We start from the raw sequence: 16,806 nt of genomic DNA, 5'->3' as shown, positions 1-16,806 counted from the left end.
TGCTCAATCTATTTGACTTTGTATACTACAGCGGGCGCCAAAGTCCTCGTTGATATTCGGACCAAATCTGCATTGTTTTCGTTGTTTATAGGCAGTGACGAGAGTGGGTGGAAGTTATTCGTGGAATCACAGAGGAACGTACCCTATCATCTGTGGTCCGCCAAAGAATTTACGGAAAATATACATATACAGGAAATGATCTTTGACGGCTGTCAGTCCAAACAAGCAGTAGAGAAGTCCATCCGTTTACACGATCATCTATTCAGAGGGCTATTCCTGTCCACTATTTGTTGAAACGATCGAACGTACAATCATTCTCTATAACAAAATGTAATTCAAACATACCACGGTAAATCTACTCGCAGATGTTTTAACCGGTTTAAATTCCAATAAAATGCCTACGTCAAATTGAGTGCATCCACATTTCAATGAAGCTTATTAATGAGCTGCTGCTTACTTCGTAGGAGGAACGGAGTATAAATATAAAACATATGTCATGTAAGTCAAGCCTCGAAAAACATTGTTTCATTTCTTTCATTCAATAGTTAGAATCTTGAAATATAAAACCAATAAAAAAACATTCAACTGGTTACCGTCCTGCTTTTCCACTGCATAATTCTTACTGCAAAAATTTGCCTGTCATCAATCACTTCTCACATTCTATCAGATGAAGAAAAGGCAAAGTATGATATGTTTCATCAATGGATCAAGTTTAATGCCAAGTTCAGGCTAAGAGATTCGGGCTAAAACCTCAGTTTCATCAGCAACACTTGACATCATGGGTGACTTCATCTTATGTGCAAATACCAGAAAAAATGAACTCAAACCTCTTCTTATCTTAAATTTCTGAGAAGATCTAGTGATGTTGTAATCATGAGTAATTATTTAGCAGAGATTACAACCACTCGAATTTTCCTGTTATTCATGACCTCATCTGTTCTAGATAGTGAGTTCAAAATAATAACTACTTACATTTGCTTCTTCATCCAGGTTGTACATGATGATGAGAGTCAACTTGAAGACATTGCTGCTTGTCCTTGTTGCCTCTGTTTGCAGCTCTTTATTGACCTTGTGGTATTACTGCGGGCTGAAAAATTCAGATTGGAAATCAACCCTGCAGTACAAAGTGAGTAGACCGATCATCACATAATTAAAAAATTGACAAAAGTTTCTCCTTAGTCTGGTACAGTGTACAAAATTTTTGTATCTACATAGCACAATGTACTTGATCGGGCTAGTAACGAACTCCCAGGGAATGAAGAAATTGACTGTTATATCAATGGCGAATATTCTATTGGGTGTCGGAAAGAAGGGGATGAAGTTTACTTGCCATTCTCATTCATCCATAAATACTTCGAGGTGAGAACAAATGGACTATAGACAGATTATGGAATGGCAGAAAGTGTAGCCAGGTGTGGTCCAAAATTTTATGATTAGAACCTCCCACCTTGAAGGTCAACTTAATCCCTTTTTCTTCTCAGCACTTTAACTGACGCTAAATCACTGACACACTTGAATTATTTGCAGATATATGGAAAGCTTGCAACATATGACGGTCTACAGAGATTCGAGTGGTCTCACAGCTACTCTAAACTAGTGAGTCCCAAGGGCAAATACGACCCGCGAGGTGTGTTCATGTACTTTGAGAATTACAACGTCGAGGTTCGAGAAAGGGTAAAGTGTGTGAGCGGAAGTGACGGAGTGCCAATTTCCACTCAATGGGAAAGTCAGGGTTACTATTATCCGACACAGATTGCCCAGTTCGGGCTCTCCCATTACAGCAAGAACCTGACCGAGCCAGAACCACATAAAAAAACAATTGAGGATTCCGATAAGGCTCAACAAATTTGGACGGTACCTCAGGGATCGGTGGTATCGAGGCAATACGATAAGCTGGTCAACAGTTATGTTATGAAATATGCCACTCCAGAAACTAGCAGCTCCGGTATATCACTGAAGATTGATCACGTACTTGACTTGGTATTGAAATTGGACTTGTGCATTAAGGACAATAGCAGCATCACCGTTGTACTTCAATCTAGGGAAAAAAAGGACTTGTATTATCTGCACTATACGACAAGAAACTTAGTTATGCAAACTCGAGACAATCATATTTATTATGGAATTGGTTTGTCCAACAACCGTTGGAGGCATCTCACTAGAGATCTAGTCGTTGATTTGCAAAAAGGACTTAATTTGAATGACAAAACAAAAAAGAAATTGTCACGGTCGAAGCTGAAGGTAATCCATTTTTCAGCTCTTTGAAATATTGCTTCATCGCTCCTCTTGATATTTCATCTGCATCTGGTAAAAACCTTAGCTAGAGTGAAGAATTTAAAAGACCAGATTTGAGGGGAACATTAATAAGCACGAAGTTAAGAGTATACAGGTGTGTAGGTTAAAATTATGCCAGGTAAATCAAAATTATACAAGTTGTTCTCACTTTCATTTCGGACGCCTGTGTAAAATTTGGGAGCGATTGTTCGAACCATACTGGAGTTATTTTTTCTCTCTAATTTTTTGTCATTTTACATTGATTTTCATGGAAAACTGTCAGGTTCAACGTAAAATAGTCAGAAATTAAAAGTAAAATACCTCTGATAAAGTTCAGACAATCACTGTGAAATTTTATACAGGTGTTTAAAATAAAAGTGAAAACAATTCGTATAATTATCGTCAACATAGCACGAGTTCGACCTACACAGCTGTGAATTCTTAAGGTCTTACTTCAACCTCCTAAACATATTTTGGTATGTGTGATTTTCAGGCCATCAAAATGATACTTTATGGTTCTGGAATGATTGACAATGTGACACTCTCGACCAGCGAACATATGGAACAATTTTATGACGCTGCTCGTTGGCTTGCTGCTAATCAAAATGTGACTTCAGGGGGCTGGCCCAATCCTGTTCGACGAAAAGTTGCCACTGGAATGGCGACTTTGGAGCCTGGGTGGTAGGGTTTCCTTACTTGTACTTTTTAGACCTGAAAAAAAAGAATCAATGTTAATTACACAATAATTTGACGATTGTGAAAATATCTAAACCAGCCAATTACCTGACGAATTCAATAGAAAATTTGTCCATTTTATGAATTTCAGGTACTCCAGCATGGGACAAGGGCATGCCATATCAGTATTATCCAGAGCTTATTACCACTCTGGCGACAAAAGATATCTGCAGGCAGCTATCAGAGGTCTACGACCTTTCAGATTGTCTTCTGCGAAAGGCGGAGTGGCTGCTTCTTTTCTTGGTAAATACATTTGGTATGAAGAGTATCCAACGACACCTTCTTCTTTTGTACTTAACGGTTTCATCTTCTCACTGCTCGGCTTATACGATTTGAAAACAATAGCATCAGGCAAAGATGCGGACGAAGCATCGGCACTATTTGACCAGGGTATGGCGTCGCTAAAAAGTATGCTAACGCTCTATGACATGGGTTCAAGAACTACTTATGATTTACGTCACTTTACACTCAGAACCGCGCCAAACTTAGCCAGGTGGGATTATCATGCAACACACGTCAATCAACTTCTTTTACTAAGCACGATAGACAACGACCTAATTTTTACCACGACTGCCGAACGTTGGATAGGATATATGAATGGAAAACGAGCCGCACATAACTAGCTCAACCGATAGAGTATTATACCATTTCATTTTGCAGTATTCAACTATTTTTTTTCCATTATTATTGGCTTACACGTTCTATTGACTCTACTAAGAAATCACTCGAAGCAAAAATACAATATCATTTAATATGTTAGTTGAATAGTAATATATAACTAATTTATATATATTATTTTAGTAATTTTATTTAGCGGAGTTGAATGATCTCTGCATACTACATAAAAAAACATTATCCAAGAATTCATTAATTCTTCATAACTATGGACTACTTGATTTCTTAACTTTGCGTATTTAATTTTGATATTGAGACTGTTATCGGTGCGTATTAGTTTCGTTATTTAGATTGAAGAATATTTTCAAACGAAATAGGTGCTTATCTTCTGTGCTACAAAAGCGTTAGTTTCACCGTATTATATTTCACCGCTCATAATCTGTGTATCTAACGGAAGATGCTAATGTTAGTAACAATCCTTTGTTCTTTTCGTCATTTAATCAATCTACCAGTCTCATCAACGCTGTGTGAACAAAGTTCCGACTGAGTGATAGTACGTGAATTAAATCATATTTTTACTGGAAGAAATTGTCTTTAGAGTCTATAATACAAGGTATTCCTCTCAAATGTAAAAGTTATCGTTTTTCTATTGATCTATTGAGATAGAAAAAAAATCAATCACTCAAAGGTGCATTACAATTCTCTTTCCAGTGTCGATGAGTAAACTTAAATGATGATTGATCGTAGATACAGGATTTTTGTGAGTGGGAAAGTCAAGGCTGTGACCTATTACTTATTATTTTTGTTTTGTATTAGTATTCTATAATCTTATGTGCAATTGACTGCTGAAATCTTTCAATTGCAAAAATGCCGTAGAAACAGTTTTAGAGTTTTGCTGCCTAAAAAGATAATCAGTCATCACTTGAATATTATAGTTATGTTCATATCATTTCGTAATGTGAACTGTATAGATATAGACCATAAATTTGTACAAAATATGCCACACATATGAGATTTATGAATCTCGTATGTGGATGTTATAATCTATATATATACATTTTTTTTTTATTCAACGAATACACATTGAGATTGACGTTATCGAGTTAAAAAGTTTTTCACCATTCTATATTTATAACATTTATGCAACGCCTTAAAAATTTTGGTCGTAAATCTATAATTTATTAAAAATTACTAATGTGACTATTCAAATAATGTATTTGAAACGATTTTGATTGCATCCAATTCGTTTCTCACTTGTTATTGGAAAGTTACTCAATACTCGTAATTGATATTGATTGTGATATTATTTTATATTCTCTCAGTTTATCAAAAATTAATGCGTTCAATCCAGTGTATATAAGTATTTCAATTTACTCGAGTGAAAATGTGTTTAAGGCAGTATACATATATATAATTCGTGGATAAAATTTTAACAAAATGTAAATTCAAAAATATCATGGCATCGAATGCTTAAATCCATTATACATAAGTGAAAAAATATTGATTCTTGATTTACGCAAAAACTTGATACTATAAGAAAATTCAGTTGCAGTCAGGCACATTGTCATTCTTGTAATAGAATTTACATTAAAAGATGCAAACATAATTATGTGCAATGTATAATCATAGAAGCATGTCTACATATATTTTAGCTAATTGTAACAGCTTCTAGGTACAAAATAGTGTGACATTATTTCATTAATAAGTTCAGCTTTAGGAAATGCTCGTTTCACATAGTGCCAGCAGTCTATGGATCAAATATAACTGACAATGAGCTGTAGTATATTGGTAAACAGGAGTATCTCCATGTATGATAAGACCTGCATCTTATTTGTATATTTCATTTTCATTTACATTTTATTTCATTTGGCATCCCTAGTTCAGTTTGCCCGGTAAACTGGTGTAGATATAGAAAATACATAGATGCACGAACGGGCATATTCTATATTTGATGAAGGCATAGCAAACACTTCAGATTTGTAATGTAAACGTAGTAAATTCATGAAAAGGTAAAACAAGGCGCACTGTACTTTACTTATTTGTTACGAATTCATGTTTTCGTAACGTTGTGTAATTTTTTTTCTATTCACCGGATGCTGTTAAAAATGAATCAATATCTTGTAATACTATTTATAATAAGATAGATTGAAAACGTAATGAAACAGGGTAGATTTTAGTGATAGTGCTATTACGTAGGAAATCTTGTAGGTATTTTTTTGACTATGAACTCTAGATATTTAAATGTTATTGCAGAATACTGAAATTCTTCGCTCGTTTTATAACTCATTGTGTCTGTATTACACTTTGAAGATATTATGGAATATTGAATTTTCTTTCATTACTCTGCAATAATATACTCTACTTTTTCACTGATTGCAATACTTTTGTAACTTTTATATAAGATTCAGTTTTACTTACTGGCAATCAGTTGGTAGTTGGGGAGAGAATAAATATGGACATATAAAATTATAACACACTAACACTAACACTGTCTACACTCTCTGGCATAAAGACTTATTTCTTATTTATCAACGATGATAATATGTCTGAAAATTGTAAATATAGTGAGTTCATCAATTAACGAATAAAATCGAACTGCATTAAACATATAGATACACTTCAACAGACTTCGTGAAAAAATATGAAAACTTATACTGAAAACAGTAATTTAACTGGTATTAGAGAATAAACTGGTTCTGTAACAGTATTTCTTCGAAGTACGATTTTATTTGTACCATTCACTTTCCCTTCAGTAGCGAAGAAAATATTTGCGTTAGCTAGCGTATATTTTTCACATTCCAAACATACTTCTATAGGATTTCCTATAATCATTATAGTTTAATAAATAGTTTATATTTATATAGAACTGTTGTTACGTTTGTAATCCGGTAACTAGCTGCCCGCAAGAGATTAAAAAATTTGAATTCTAATCAGACTTCAAGTCCAAATATGTAATTGATATAATTCATTTAAAATTGATAAGCATCAATTAATCAGGACAAAAAAAAAAAAAAACGGTCTGCGCAATTTACTAATTCAATGTTGCTATTTATTATACTAACAATAAGTTATGCCCAAATTCTGTATGCCAACCTTACACTTCATTTTTGGTTTACACCACTATAAATAAATTTCTTTGTACAGACCTTAACATTATTTTTGTACACTCCTGTCTGCATACCCATGTATATGGATATAAATTCCAATAAAAAGTACCAATTACAATAAGCAATATTAGTTACTGTTATAATTATAATGAAAATATTTTGAGGATGGACTGACTGAATTGAAAGACGAATGATGACTGAGACAATTCGTTCGTCTAGTCTAGTGCAATATCTCTGCAATCAAATTATGTGTAAGTGACAAAGTCTGATCGTTGGACCGATATGAAAATAATTAATGCTTATGAATGACCACCACCTAGTTGATTATAATCGAATTTATTCAATTAACCATTATATACTCATATAAGTTTGGAATATCAGTTTTTTTGACATGCGCTGAAATTGTTAATGTATGTAAAAATGTAGTCAACTCACAAGTTGGAGAAAATAATTACAACTGTAGTTACAAAGTGGTGAATATTTATATCAGAATTCAAATTCTAGCCTATTTACATGATCATCTTCTACTCCAGAATGTATACTGATCACTTTTGATGCAGTGTCTTGGTAAAGTAGCACTTACTTCTTATTTTTGTCCTTTTCATTGTAGCAGATTTTATAAGATAATTGTAAGCGTAGTAGTGCAAATATCCTGGAGTTAGCTTGGAACTCATAGTGTTCAATCCAGCATCTGATTTGTAAGTCGTATCAGAAATATCGTTGATTCCATGGGATCTTGAATAACGAGTCGATAATCTGAGACCTTATCTTGCCATCGCTACAAGACATGATCCAATCCTTAAAGCTGACTAGATAAGATGCAAGTTACATCTTAATTCTTGCATACTACTGTATACATATATGTATGTACGTATACGTATATCTATATATATGTATCTATATGTATATCTGGATATATATATATACATGTTATGATTGAACTTGATCAAGTCTATTTTTAAATTGCAAATTGTTCTAAATGTTGTGAAAGTAGCCAGAATAGTTATCTGCCTCCAAGTCCGAAGTGTTGTGAGAAAGATCACCAGTATTGCACGGGATCGTGGGAATGTTAGAACCTTGAATTGAAAATCCATGGTAATCTTCACGTAGAGAACAAACTGGTTTTAGAGGCGATGGTAAGTTAGTGCCCGATGCCTGCGATTCGTCTAGCAAGCTATCGGAGTTGTCTCTATCTTGTAGATACGATTCTTCTGCTGTAAGATCGCACTGTGTATCCAAGCTAATTAGGCTAGTATCGTCATCACCTTTACTTCCGTGCAAGCCACCATCTGAGTCAAAGGCTGGGAAATCAAAAGTTGGAGACGGTGTTATGCAATCCTCGATCGAAGGTCCGTTGAAATCACCAATTTGAGATGTCAATGTTTCGTTTGTTTCATCATTCAGAGCTTGAGGGTAAATCTGTGGATGAATATAGTAATAAAGTAATGTTGTGAACGTTAAAAATATTTGCAAATAGACGGAAAGTTCACAGAAATTTTCAGCATTTCGTATTACAAACACAAGTTGATGTTCAATTTCGAACAAATGATTTTACATCAATATTTTGTACTTGTGGTATAATTGGTGGTGGTAGCTGGTAGCTCTCTGCATCAACGCAGTCAAGATTAGTCGGTATCCTCTGACTTGGTGTGATAATAAGAGGAGTTCGAGCCAGCGCAGCGTCAACTTCAGCCTCAACTTTTTCTGGGAATTGTATCATCTTTTTCTTAAGCTCATCGGATTCTGCTATGATTTCCAAATTTTTCGCTTTCAGTTCATCCAGCAGCGTTATGTGTTCGCACATCAAGTGTATACTCTGAATTTAAAAAATCTGTGAGCTATGTGGATCGTGAAATTATTATTCATCGAAGTATTCAACATTACCTCGCACATAGTGAGAGCAGATTCCCACGTGCTCGCTGGAACGCGTGCTCCTGACATATATGCGTCAAAATCTTGCTCAGGCATGTTCAATGACTCTGCAGTAAGATTTTCTATGAAGGATACTGCGCAACACTAGAAAAATATTAGGGATGCAATTTCTTGAAGGCGTGGATTTGAGCAAATTTCATATGCTTTGTTATGAGGTGTGAGCTGCTATGAAACCCAGAGTAGAAGTAATACCAAATTTGTGAAGTAGTAACCTCCTTCACCGGTCATTAATCTGCTTGCATTACAGAATCGGGTGATAAAATTTATGTTGCTTTTTAACCGTGCAGGATTGGCTTTCAGCACAATGAATATAAGTGCTGGTAAGAATTCGTCGGCTGAAGCTGGACCACCGACGGATTGTTGCAGTAGTACAAATATATTTCTGCAGCAGTGAACAACACAGGCAAGCTTCTCTTGCGGTGCTTTTACAGAGTCCATATTTAACAGATCTGAAACAAGTGTTACTATGTTACATTTGTACGAAATTATTCAGACCAATTGAGCTTTGAAATTTGATCGTTTCACCTGTTATTGAGGTATAAACAAGCTCTCTCACATCAGAACTAGTTTCGTGGATTCGACACTCCAGATTCTTTCCGCTCACCCAATTCAATTGCCGTATTCTAAAATTTCCTGATCGATTAGGAGCATTCTTGAGCTTGATTCATAAATCAAATCAATCTTAGTCAGAATTGATTGATTTAGAAAGATTTTGCTGACAGAGCCTATTTTTGAACTTATCTCTGTTTTTGTCCATGTTCTGGAATGTCAAACTGAAATGTTACCTGTTTTGAATAGCAAGGTCCTTCTCCTCATCTGTAGTTGATGGCGGGCAGAAAAGTATCCTGTAGAGTAAGGTCATAGTGTATCGTTCGATGTAGTCTAGGAGCCGTTCTTTTGTTTCTGGAGAAACATCTAAAAATTATGATTAATAGAGATTGCTGCAGCTCTGTAAATATCCTGGGCATGAATGACCAAGTGTACAATATTACCTGCATAATTGGGACTGTTTTCCATTCGCTTAGCAAATACTTGATAGAAGTTTTGAGTCATTTCAGATAGCTCCTCAACGCCTTTGATATCCTTCTTTTGTAAGATGTTGTTCACAAAGGAATGAATACACTTTCGTACATCTTTCTCAGCCGGAGTCTTAGCGATCTGTACCAGAAGGTCACGGCTCTCACATTTCACTTTGTCAAGTTCGGGATTATCCTTAACCAGCTCCTGCCATATCTCGGTAAAACCTTGAGCTTAAATAAGGAATAATTCCAACATTACGTGTGACATAATATCAAAATGAGAGACAGAGAAAATGGAAATACGAAAACTATCCGTGTTATCTAGAAGTATATTATTATTATTATTATTATTATTATTATTATGTAATTAAATTTTTGCTTTGGCTGAAAAATTGATGAAACGTAGTTAAGAGTTAATACAGAGGAATATGACAAGGAGTTCAAAAGAAGTGTTAAAAATGAAATTTCAGGCATAAAAATAAGAGCATACTTTTTGTCGCTGGCTTGCGAAAGACTGAGAGTTTTAACAGTTTAGTTTTCTTCTCTTGCTGCCGCTTCTTTTCTTCAAATTTGTAAAAACCATGCACTGGAGTTTTAGAGCTTGAATCACTGAAAATATGACGAAATATAACGGACTTCAAACAATTATTCGTTACCATCGATATTGACCTAATGGATAGAAAGCTCGTCAATACAAAGTAGTGACGATAGTGATTCATTAATGGCATATTACAATGCGTGAATTGTGAATTGTTATGCTGGAATAATAAATACCTTTCGTGAATGCGAGCGTGTTCTCTCTGAGCCCGTTGTTTCTGCAAATGTTCTCTATGACATTTGCTACAGTAGCCTTGCCATTCTTCGTTTCCGAAATATCCACAACCATTTTTGCACTTCAAATCGGCCTCGTCGATGCGGAGCGTCGGTGTCTTGATCGAGTACATGTTGATTATTGGAGAGGAAAACTCCGACTGGGTGCAGTAAGTTTTCAAACTCGGTTACTTAACGCATTTGCGTAATAAAGCGAAATGCAAACAAGTGAACCCCTACCTACGAAGAGAACATAACCTCTGAAAAACGATCTGTCAAAATCGACCGTCCCATGAACTTCATCTTCCTTGTGAAGTGAGTCACAAGTCATAAATGGGTTTCAAAGTTGAGCCGACGGCGTCCTCTATGTGTAGAATGAAGTGATAAACTGTTGTGTTATAGTTGGTTCAGTCGGTAAAAAGTTCTCTGTCGGTCAATTCTTGAAACGCCATCTACAATTTTGAAAAGAGCCAATATTCGCATTTCCATAGCAACCGCGTCTTACGAAATTTCGAGAGACGGCTTTGACGTTTGCAATGATCGCTGTATTCAGTGTATAAAGAATCCCCAATCAATTAATTACATTACAAATGGCAAGAAATGATCAACATACAGCATCCAAAGGTTGTCGCTAAACCCCCGATTAGCAACTTTGGTATGTCCGATAACGGAGACGGAAAAGGCTTGCCGATGCAGAGGTGCAATTCTGCAGAAGAACGCGGACGGAATTCAAACTCTTCAAGATTCCGCGACACTAACGGAGGATCGGGTTCTAAGACAGGCGAATATCTTAGGGAAGCAGAGACTCATCCCAACCAGACTGACGCTATGATTGAGAACATTGGATATGACATAAAAAAACTACAAACTACTAGCGATTTCAATCAGAATGTTATCGAGCCAAATTCTTGCTCCTTTGATCAGCTTTGCTCGATGATCAACGATCTGGAAAAAAATTTATCAGGAAATGAAGCACAGCTGAATATCGATTCAAATACCACTGAAAGGTTTGTCAGCAGTGAAGGGGGCCACTTTTATGGAAACGATCAAGACTATTCCATCAATCAGGCAAGTATCGATTACTTAAAACATTTAAGAAAGTATTCTGCTTCTTCAGAATTCAGAGTATTTGCATACTGCTGCTAGATTCCACACCTTTTGATTACAACATTTTTTCCGATTAGCTTCAGCCGGAGAAAGATTACTCCAATCAACCATGCGGATCTTCTCTATCAACTTACGAGGACATCATGTCCCTGTTAGGGATTTTGGACCACGAAGGTAAAATATGTGACTCTGGAAGTGATGGTATAAGGTATGAAAGGAATACTGCACTTTTTCAGTTGTTAAATTTTTACATTTTTTTCTAGGATACCTTGAAGATGTTCCAAACAATCGCGCTAATGCACATTCAAAAAATGTCGAAGCAACACTCAACAGTCGATCTGTTCCACACTGTAACAATCAAGGGTAATGATTGGTCACCAAAAATTTGTAGGAATTTTGTTTTTTATTATATGAATTGTATAGTATTTCAAATGGAGCCAGTGCTATTTGCGAGTAGGAAGTGTTTCGCATTAAGGTGTGATGTGGCTGAATTTGTTTTATGTTTCTTGCAGAATTTATCCTGTACAAACCCACATACCTGGAACGATAAAGGAAGATTTAGCGACTCTTAGGTTGCAGTTGGAAGAACGGAATGAGACTGTCAAATTTCTAAAAAATGAATTAAAATCACAGAGGCAATCTGCTTGCGAGAAGCTAGAATCGCAAAGAAAGCAGCACTCCGCTGAGCTGCAGACTCAGAAGACAAAATATCAGACGACAATAAAGAGGCATCAGAAATTTATCGAGCAAATAATATCAGATAAGAAAAACTTAACCGAGAAATGCAACTCCTTGACTGAGCATATCAAAGAAATGGAAGTGAAATATCATCGGGAGTTGAAAGTTGTGGCCGAGAGACATGCGGTGGAACTCCAACGAGCTAGAGAACTTTGTGCTGCTTCTGAAAAGATCAGACGCGAACGTTGGCTAGAAGCAAAAACTTCTAAAATAAAGGTGCTATTCAGATGTACGCTTGTGGAACAACTAATTTTTATCTCAGCGTATAAACATGTGTTGGCAAAAAAATTTTAGTATCGAATCTCTGGTCAAATTGTTTCATTTTACTTGTTCAGGAAATGACTGTGAAGGGGCTAGAGCCAGAACTGCGAAGTATGGTCGAGCAGCATCAGCAGGAGCTTCAAGAAATACGCAGTGCTCACATCAAAGAGCTTCAGGATACCGAGCTGCGAACAATTCGCCGCTCAAATCAACAGCTGGAGCAGTTACGTCTTGAGCTAACTGCAAGCCATGAAAAGTTATTGAGTAGCGAAAAAGAAATTCTAAGAACAAGGTACAATGTGTCTGCAGAGGCATCACCCAGTCTACTTAGATACCAATAAAATACTTTGTCTGGTAACATTCACAGGTATCAGGAGAAGCTAGAACAGCAAGAGAGTTTATTTCAAGAACAGCGGCGCAAACTGCTGGACGATTTGGAACGTGAGAAAAATCTGCTGACTCAAGAACATAAACGACTCAATGCTGAGAGAGACGCTGCGATAAGTCAAGCACGTTCACAATTTAATGTACGTTCAGGTCATACTGAAACTGATAAAGCTTTATGCAAAGTATCGATGCGCAAACGAAATAACAGGAACCGATTCATTTGCAGGAAAAAATTAATACCTTAATACGACAGCATCAGATCGAGAAAAAAGCTGTTCAAGAATCACTCAGGGTCGAGCAGGAGACATGGATGGAAAACTGCAGGAGACAACACAACATGAAATTAGAGAAAATGGAAACACGATTGAGAGATGAATGCAATCGAGAGCGTGACAGGCAAATAGAACTGGCTATTGAAAGGCTGGAGAAGGAAACTCTTGACATGAAAACTAGTCTTCAGCAAAGTTCGGAAAACCGTCTCAGGTACTAAAAGTGCCTGTTTGTACATGTTGATTGTTACCTATTTAAAATAACTATTAACATTGTTCAAGATGTATGAAAGAAAAGTATGAGGCAGAACTACAGGACCTAAATAACAGTGAAGAACTGCTGAAAAGTAAAGTGACCTCCATGCAGGAACGCCTCACAGAGACTACGACACAACTTCAAATAACTGAGGGAAAACTTCAACAGTGTATGATCCAGTTAAGTAATTCTAAACAGGTATGAAGTGTGATGTTACTATTAAAATTAGTTGTGGAATATGATAAGCTCTCAACACAAACAATTCTTACTCGTTTTCAAAAAGAGTGTAGATCAATTGACGATTGAAAGAGATGATGCAAAGAAGATTGTTCGGAAGGAAATTGAGATGGAAAAACGAGAACTGGAGGACAAAATTGCCTCGCTTCACCGTGAACTGACTGAAAATAATTCAAATAGAGATGTTCAAATGGCGCAACTTTATAGCAGGTAAATAATAGATTGATTCTATCAGCTTTATCCGATATTCATTCGTGTTCGTTGTTACAGGGTCAAGTTAATAGTTACTCAAAAGGATCTGGCAATAGGGAAATTGGCCAAAGAGATTGAGGAGGCAAAGAAGAGATGCGATCATCTCGAAAAATTATTAGATCAACAGAGAAAGGATTACATACTCAAGTCTTTATAGATATTAAATGTAAATCAATGTGTTTCAATTTTAATCCCCGCACATCACAGCTCTACAGTTTTAAGTTGTTTTAAAAGTCAATTTTGTCGAAATAAGCATTTCTCAGTCTGGACAAGCACCCAATTCTATTCGATATTTTGAATTAACTGTATTTGGAACACACCAATTTAACACAGCCATTGCAGGAAAGATACCTGTGTTGTTTATAAATGTATTATCTGTAATATAAGTTTATACTTCCAGAATTTTTTATGTTTTGAATGTGTTTACATTAAGCTACATACTATATAATAATTTTAAGAGCCGAACTGAGAAATTATGGTAAAAAATGCAGATGTAGGCTTTAATTTTTAGTACCAGCCCATATTTATTTAACGCTCTTCATCACTGAAAACAATGACACAGTATGAATTTGTACGCTTGAAGAAAAAAGATTCTCTTAAGGTTTTTATAAAATATATATATGTATATTATACGCGTGGATCTTGTTGAATGTATATTTGCGTAATAAATTATTTTGTGAAAATAAAATTGTAATTCCGATCAGATAGTCCATCTCATGTTTAACCCATCTATGATCAATGTGATGTTCAAAAGGGTAATAAACTCAAGAAAAAAATAACCAGAAAATAGTCTAATTAAAGTGAACATATTGATTCTTACATATCCGTAATTATTTCTTCAGCACGTTGGTAGCGTCACAAAAACATTCCACTATTTAAAATCACACTCTCTTAACAACCTGTACAACATCTTCATCACATAAGATATGGTCTTTTCCAACTTTCTGAGGCTGGTGCTTTACCGATGAGCCCCAAACAAGCGCACTGAAATATTAAATATATAATGGTTAATTGTCTTCGACTTAGAGCAAATGCGGAGAGCAAAAAATGACAACCAATCAAACTCACTATTTGAACTCTTTAGCAATGGAGCGATGCAGTTTATTGCAAAAATCTTCAACTGATCTTCTTTCAATGTTCAATACAACTGGTGAGTTGTAATCAGGGAGCTGGCCTTTTGGTTTTGTATAGCTGTAAATATGACAATAATAAAACAGTAATTTTAAAAATGCATTTATAACATAATAATAAATTTGCTACACATACGTACATTCTCACAAGCTGCAAGTACTCCCACATTTTTTCAAGTAAATCATCAAAATTCCATTTATGATGGGCTGAGATTGGTACACAATGTGGTATTTTATAAATAACATCCAACTCCTCGATACTAATTTGATCTGCGGGGAAGAAAAAAGTATAGTGATCGTAGTCAAATAACAATCTAATACCAATGATAAAATGATTAGCTTTTTTCAACAACTCGACATTTATAATAGTTAATTACCTATTTTGTTGAGAAGGTAAATGCAGGGTACGTAGACACGATTACCCTCAATAACATCAATAAGATCATCTGAAGTAGCGTCGTAGCGGAGAGTTATATCCGCATTGTGAATTCTATACTCTGAGAGAATAGATTTGACGGTGTCCAAATCGAGTTCGGATTGCATGCACTGTTGAACACAAGTTGTTTTTTTTAATTTAAAATAAATTTAACAGCTACCAAGCTGGACATAAATTCAACAAAAGTTAACTGATTGGCACCAATTCATAGTTCTCACCATGGTCTGTAGATTGATTCCACCCTTATCTTTTTTTCTGAAAGTAATATTTGGAGGTTGCTTATTCAGTCGCAGGCCGAATCCCTCGAGTTCATGTTCAATGAGCTTCTTGTGACCAAGGGGCTTGAGGACATCTAATACAATAAATATGAGGCTACATGTACGTGCAACTGCAATAACCTGCCTTCCTCGACCTTTGCCATCTTTAGCACCTTCGATAATACCGGGAAGATCTAAAAGCTGTGATGTGAAATTCATGACAGATTTATCGTTTTGTTTGATTGATATTACCAGATGGGATAACTTTAAAAATTCCAGACTCTCAAACAGTCGCAAACCTGAATTTTAGCTCCTTTGTACTTGATGCAGCCAGGCACGGTGGTGAGGGTAGTAAATTCGTATGCAGCTACCTCGGAATAAACACCGGCAAGAGTGCTGAGCAGGGTTGATTTGCCGACGGACGGAAATCCTGTGGTAATCCGAGACGGGTTAGCGGATGCAATTGATCAGAGTGCCTTCAATACTTACCGACAAACCCGATTCTGGCGTCACCAGTTTTGGCTACTTCGAAACCCTGTTCTCCGCCACCGCCGCCTCCCTTAGGGGTGATCAGTTCTCTTCTAAGCTTAGCTAGCTTTGCCTTAAGAAGACCCAAGTGACCGGACGTCGCTTTATTTTTTTGGGTCCGAGCCATCTGAAAATCGAGGTTTTATGTTTTCAGAGGACGTCCAGTGGTTCAAATCTGAATGCAGCGAATAAAGCTGTTCGAAAATTATTGCATTTATAGGTTACCTCGGCCTCGATCGAGGCGATCTTTTCCAGTATGGTACTCATCTTGTATTGGTTTCAAGGGTAGTTTCCTGACTTTAATTTTGCTCTCAAGGCACTCTGCAGCCTATTCCGAAATACATTACGCGGCGAACGTTGACACCGTTCTTTATTCAACACGTGTACTGGTACATGCCGATAACCGCGAACGGAACGAGACAGACGTTGCTGCAAAAGGTTAACAGATGAAAGAAA

At 36.2% G+C, this 16,806-nt stretch overlaps 4 protein-coding genes across 7 annotated transcripts; 2 read left to right on the top strand and 2 right to left on the bottom strand.

The window, feature by feature from the left end:
* Nucleotides 1–49: 49 nt before the first annotated feature.
* Nucleotides 50–3,852, top strand: LOC124404319 (D-glucuronyl C5-epimerase B). The gene is made up of 6 exons (XM_046878354.1): nucleotides 50–498; nucleotides 991–1,126; nucleotides 1,216–1,359; nucleotides 1,528–2,241; nucleotides 2,768–2,955; nucleotides 3,101–3,852. Coding segments are annotated over exons 1-6 (1,716 nt in total). The 5' UTR covers nucleotides 50–496; the 3' UTR covers nucleotides 3,633–3,852.
* A 3,560-nt stretch (nucleotides 3,853–7,412) lies between these two features.
* On the bottom strand, nucleotides 7,413–10,796 carry LOC124404268 (rab5 GDP/GTP exchange factor). 4 transcript variants are annotated; one of them, XM_046878268.1, is made up of 10 exons: nucleotides 10,733–10,796; nucleotides 10,457–10,653; nucleotides 10,173–10,291; nucleotides 9,656–9,913; nucleotides 9,449–9,578; nucleotides 9,189–9,286; nucleotides 8,856–9,127; nucleotides 8,616–8,747; nucleotides 8,287–8,547; nucleotides 7,413–8,150 (listed from the first exon to the last, which is right to left on the bottom strand). In XM_046878268.1, the coding sequence occupies exons 2-10, from the start codon at nucleotides 10,624–10,626 to the stop codon at nucleotides 7,707–7,709; spliced, it is 1,884 nt and encodes a 627-aa protein (XP_046734224.1). In that variant the 5' UTR covers nucleotides 10,627–10,653; nucleotides 10,733–10,796; the 3' UTR covers nucleotides 7,413–7,706. The 4 variants fall into 4 exon arrangements, with proteins under 4 accessions (XP_046734224.1, XP_046734226.1, XP_046734225.1 ...); XM_046878270.1 differs by having other exon boundaries at nucleotides 8,302–8,547; nucleotides 10,457–10,779; XM_046878269.1 differs by having other exon boundaries at nucleotides 8,856–9,112; nucleotides 10,457–10,779.
* A 134-nt stretch (nucleotides 10,797–10,930) lies between these two features.
* On the top strand, nucleotides 10,931–14,574 carry LOC124404513 (centrosomal protein of 131 kDa-like). Its single transcript, XM_046878701.1, has 10 exons — nucleotides 10,931–11,560; nucleotides 11,677–11,773; nucleotides 11,863–11,962; nucleotides 12,112–12,553; nucleotides 12,673–12,890; nucleotides 12,966–13,125; nucleotides 13,212–13,468; nucleotides 13,537–13,708; nucleotides 13,794–13,957; nucleotides 14,018–14,574. The coding sequence occupies exons 1-10, from the start codon at nucleotides 11,093–11,095 to the stop codon at nucleotides 14,154–14,156; spliced, it is 2,217 nt and encodes a 738-aa protein (XP_046734657.1). The 5' UTR covers nucleotides 10,931–11,092; the 3' UTR covers nucleotides 14,157–14,574.
* Nucleotides 14,160–16,806, bottom strand: LOC124404517 (GTP-binding protein 128up). Its single transcript, XM_046878710.1, has 8 exons — nucleotides 16,576–16,806; nucleotides 16,312–16,477; nucleotides 16,122–16,252; nucleotides 15,784–16,023; nucleotides 15,507–15,675; nucleotides 15,270–15,399; nucleotides 15,068–15,190; nucleotides 14,160–14,983 (listed from the first exon to the last, which is right to left on the bottom strand). Exons 1-8 carry the CDS (start codon nucleotides 16,615–16,617, stop codon nucleotides 14,881–14,883), a joined length of 1,104 nt encoding a protein of 367 aa, XP_046734666.1. The 5' UTR covers nucleotides 16,618–16,806; the 3' UTR covers nucleotides 14,160–14,880.

This window comes from Diprion similis, chromosome 3 (assembly GCF_021155765.1).
Source record: "Diprion similis isolate iyDipSimi1 chromosome 3, iyDipSimi1.1, whole genome shotgun sequence".
NCBI lineage: Eukaryota > Metazoa > Arthropoda > Insecta > Hymenoptera > Diprionidae > Diprion > Diprion similis.
The sequence above is the reverse complement of the archived record's forward strand: the minus strand, read 5'-3'. Positions and strand labels throughout refer to the sequence as shown.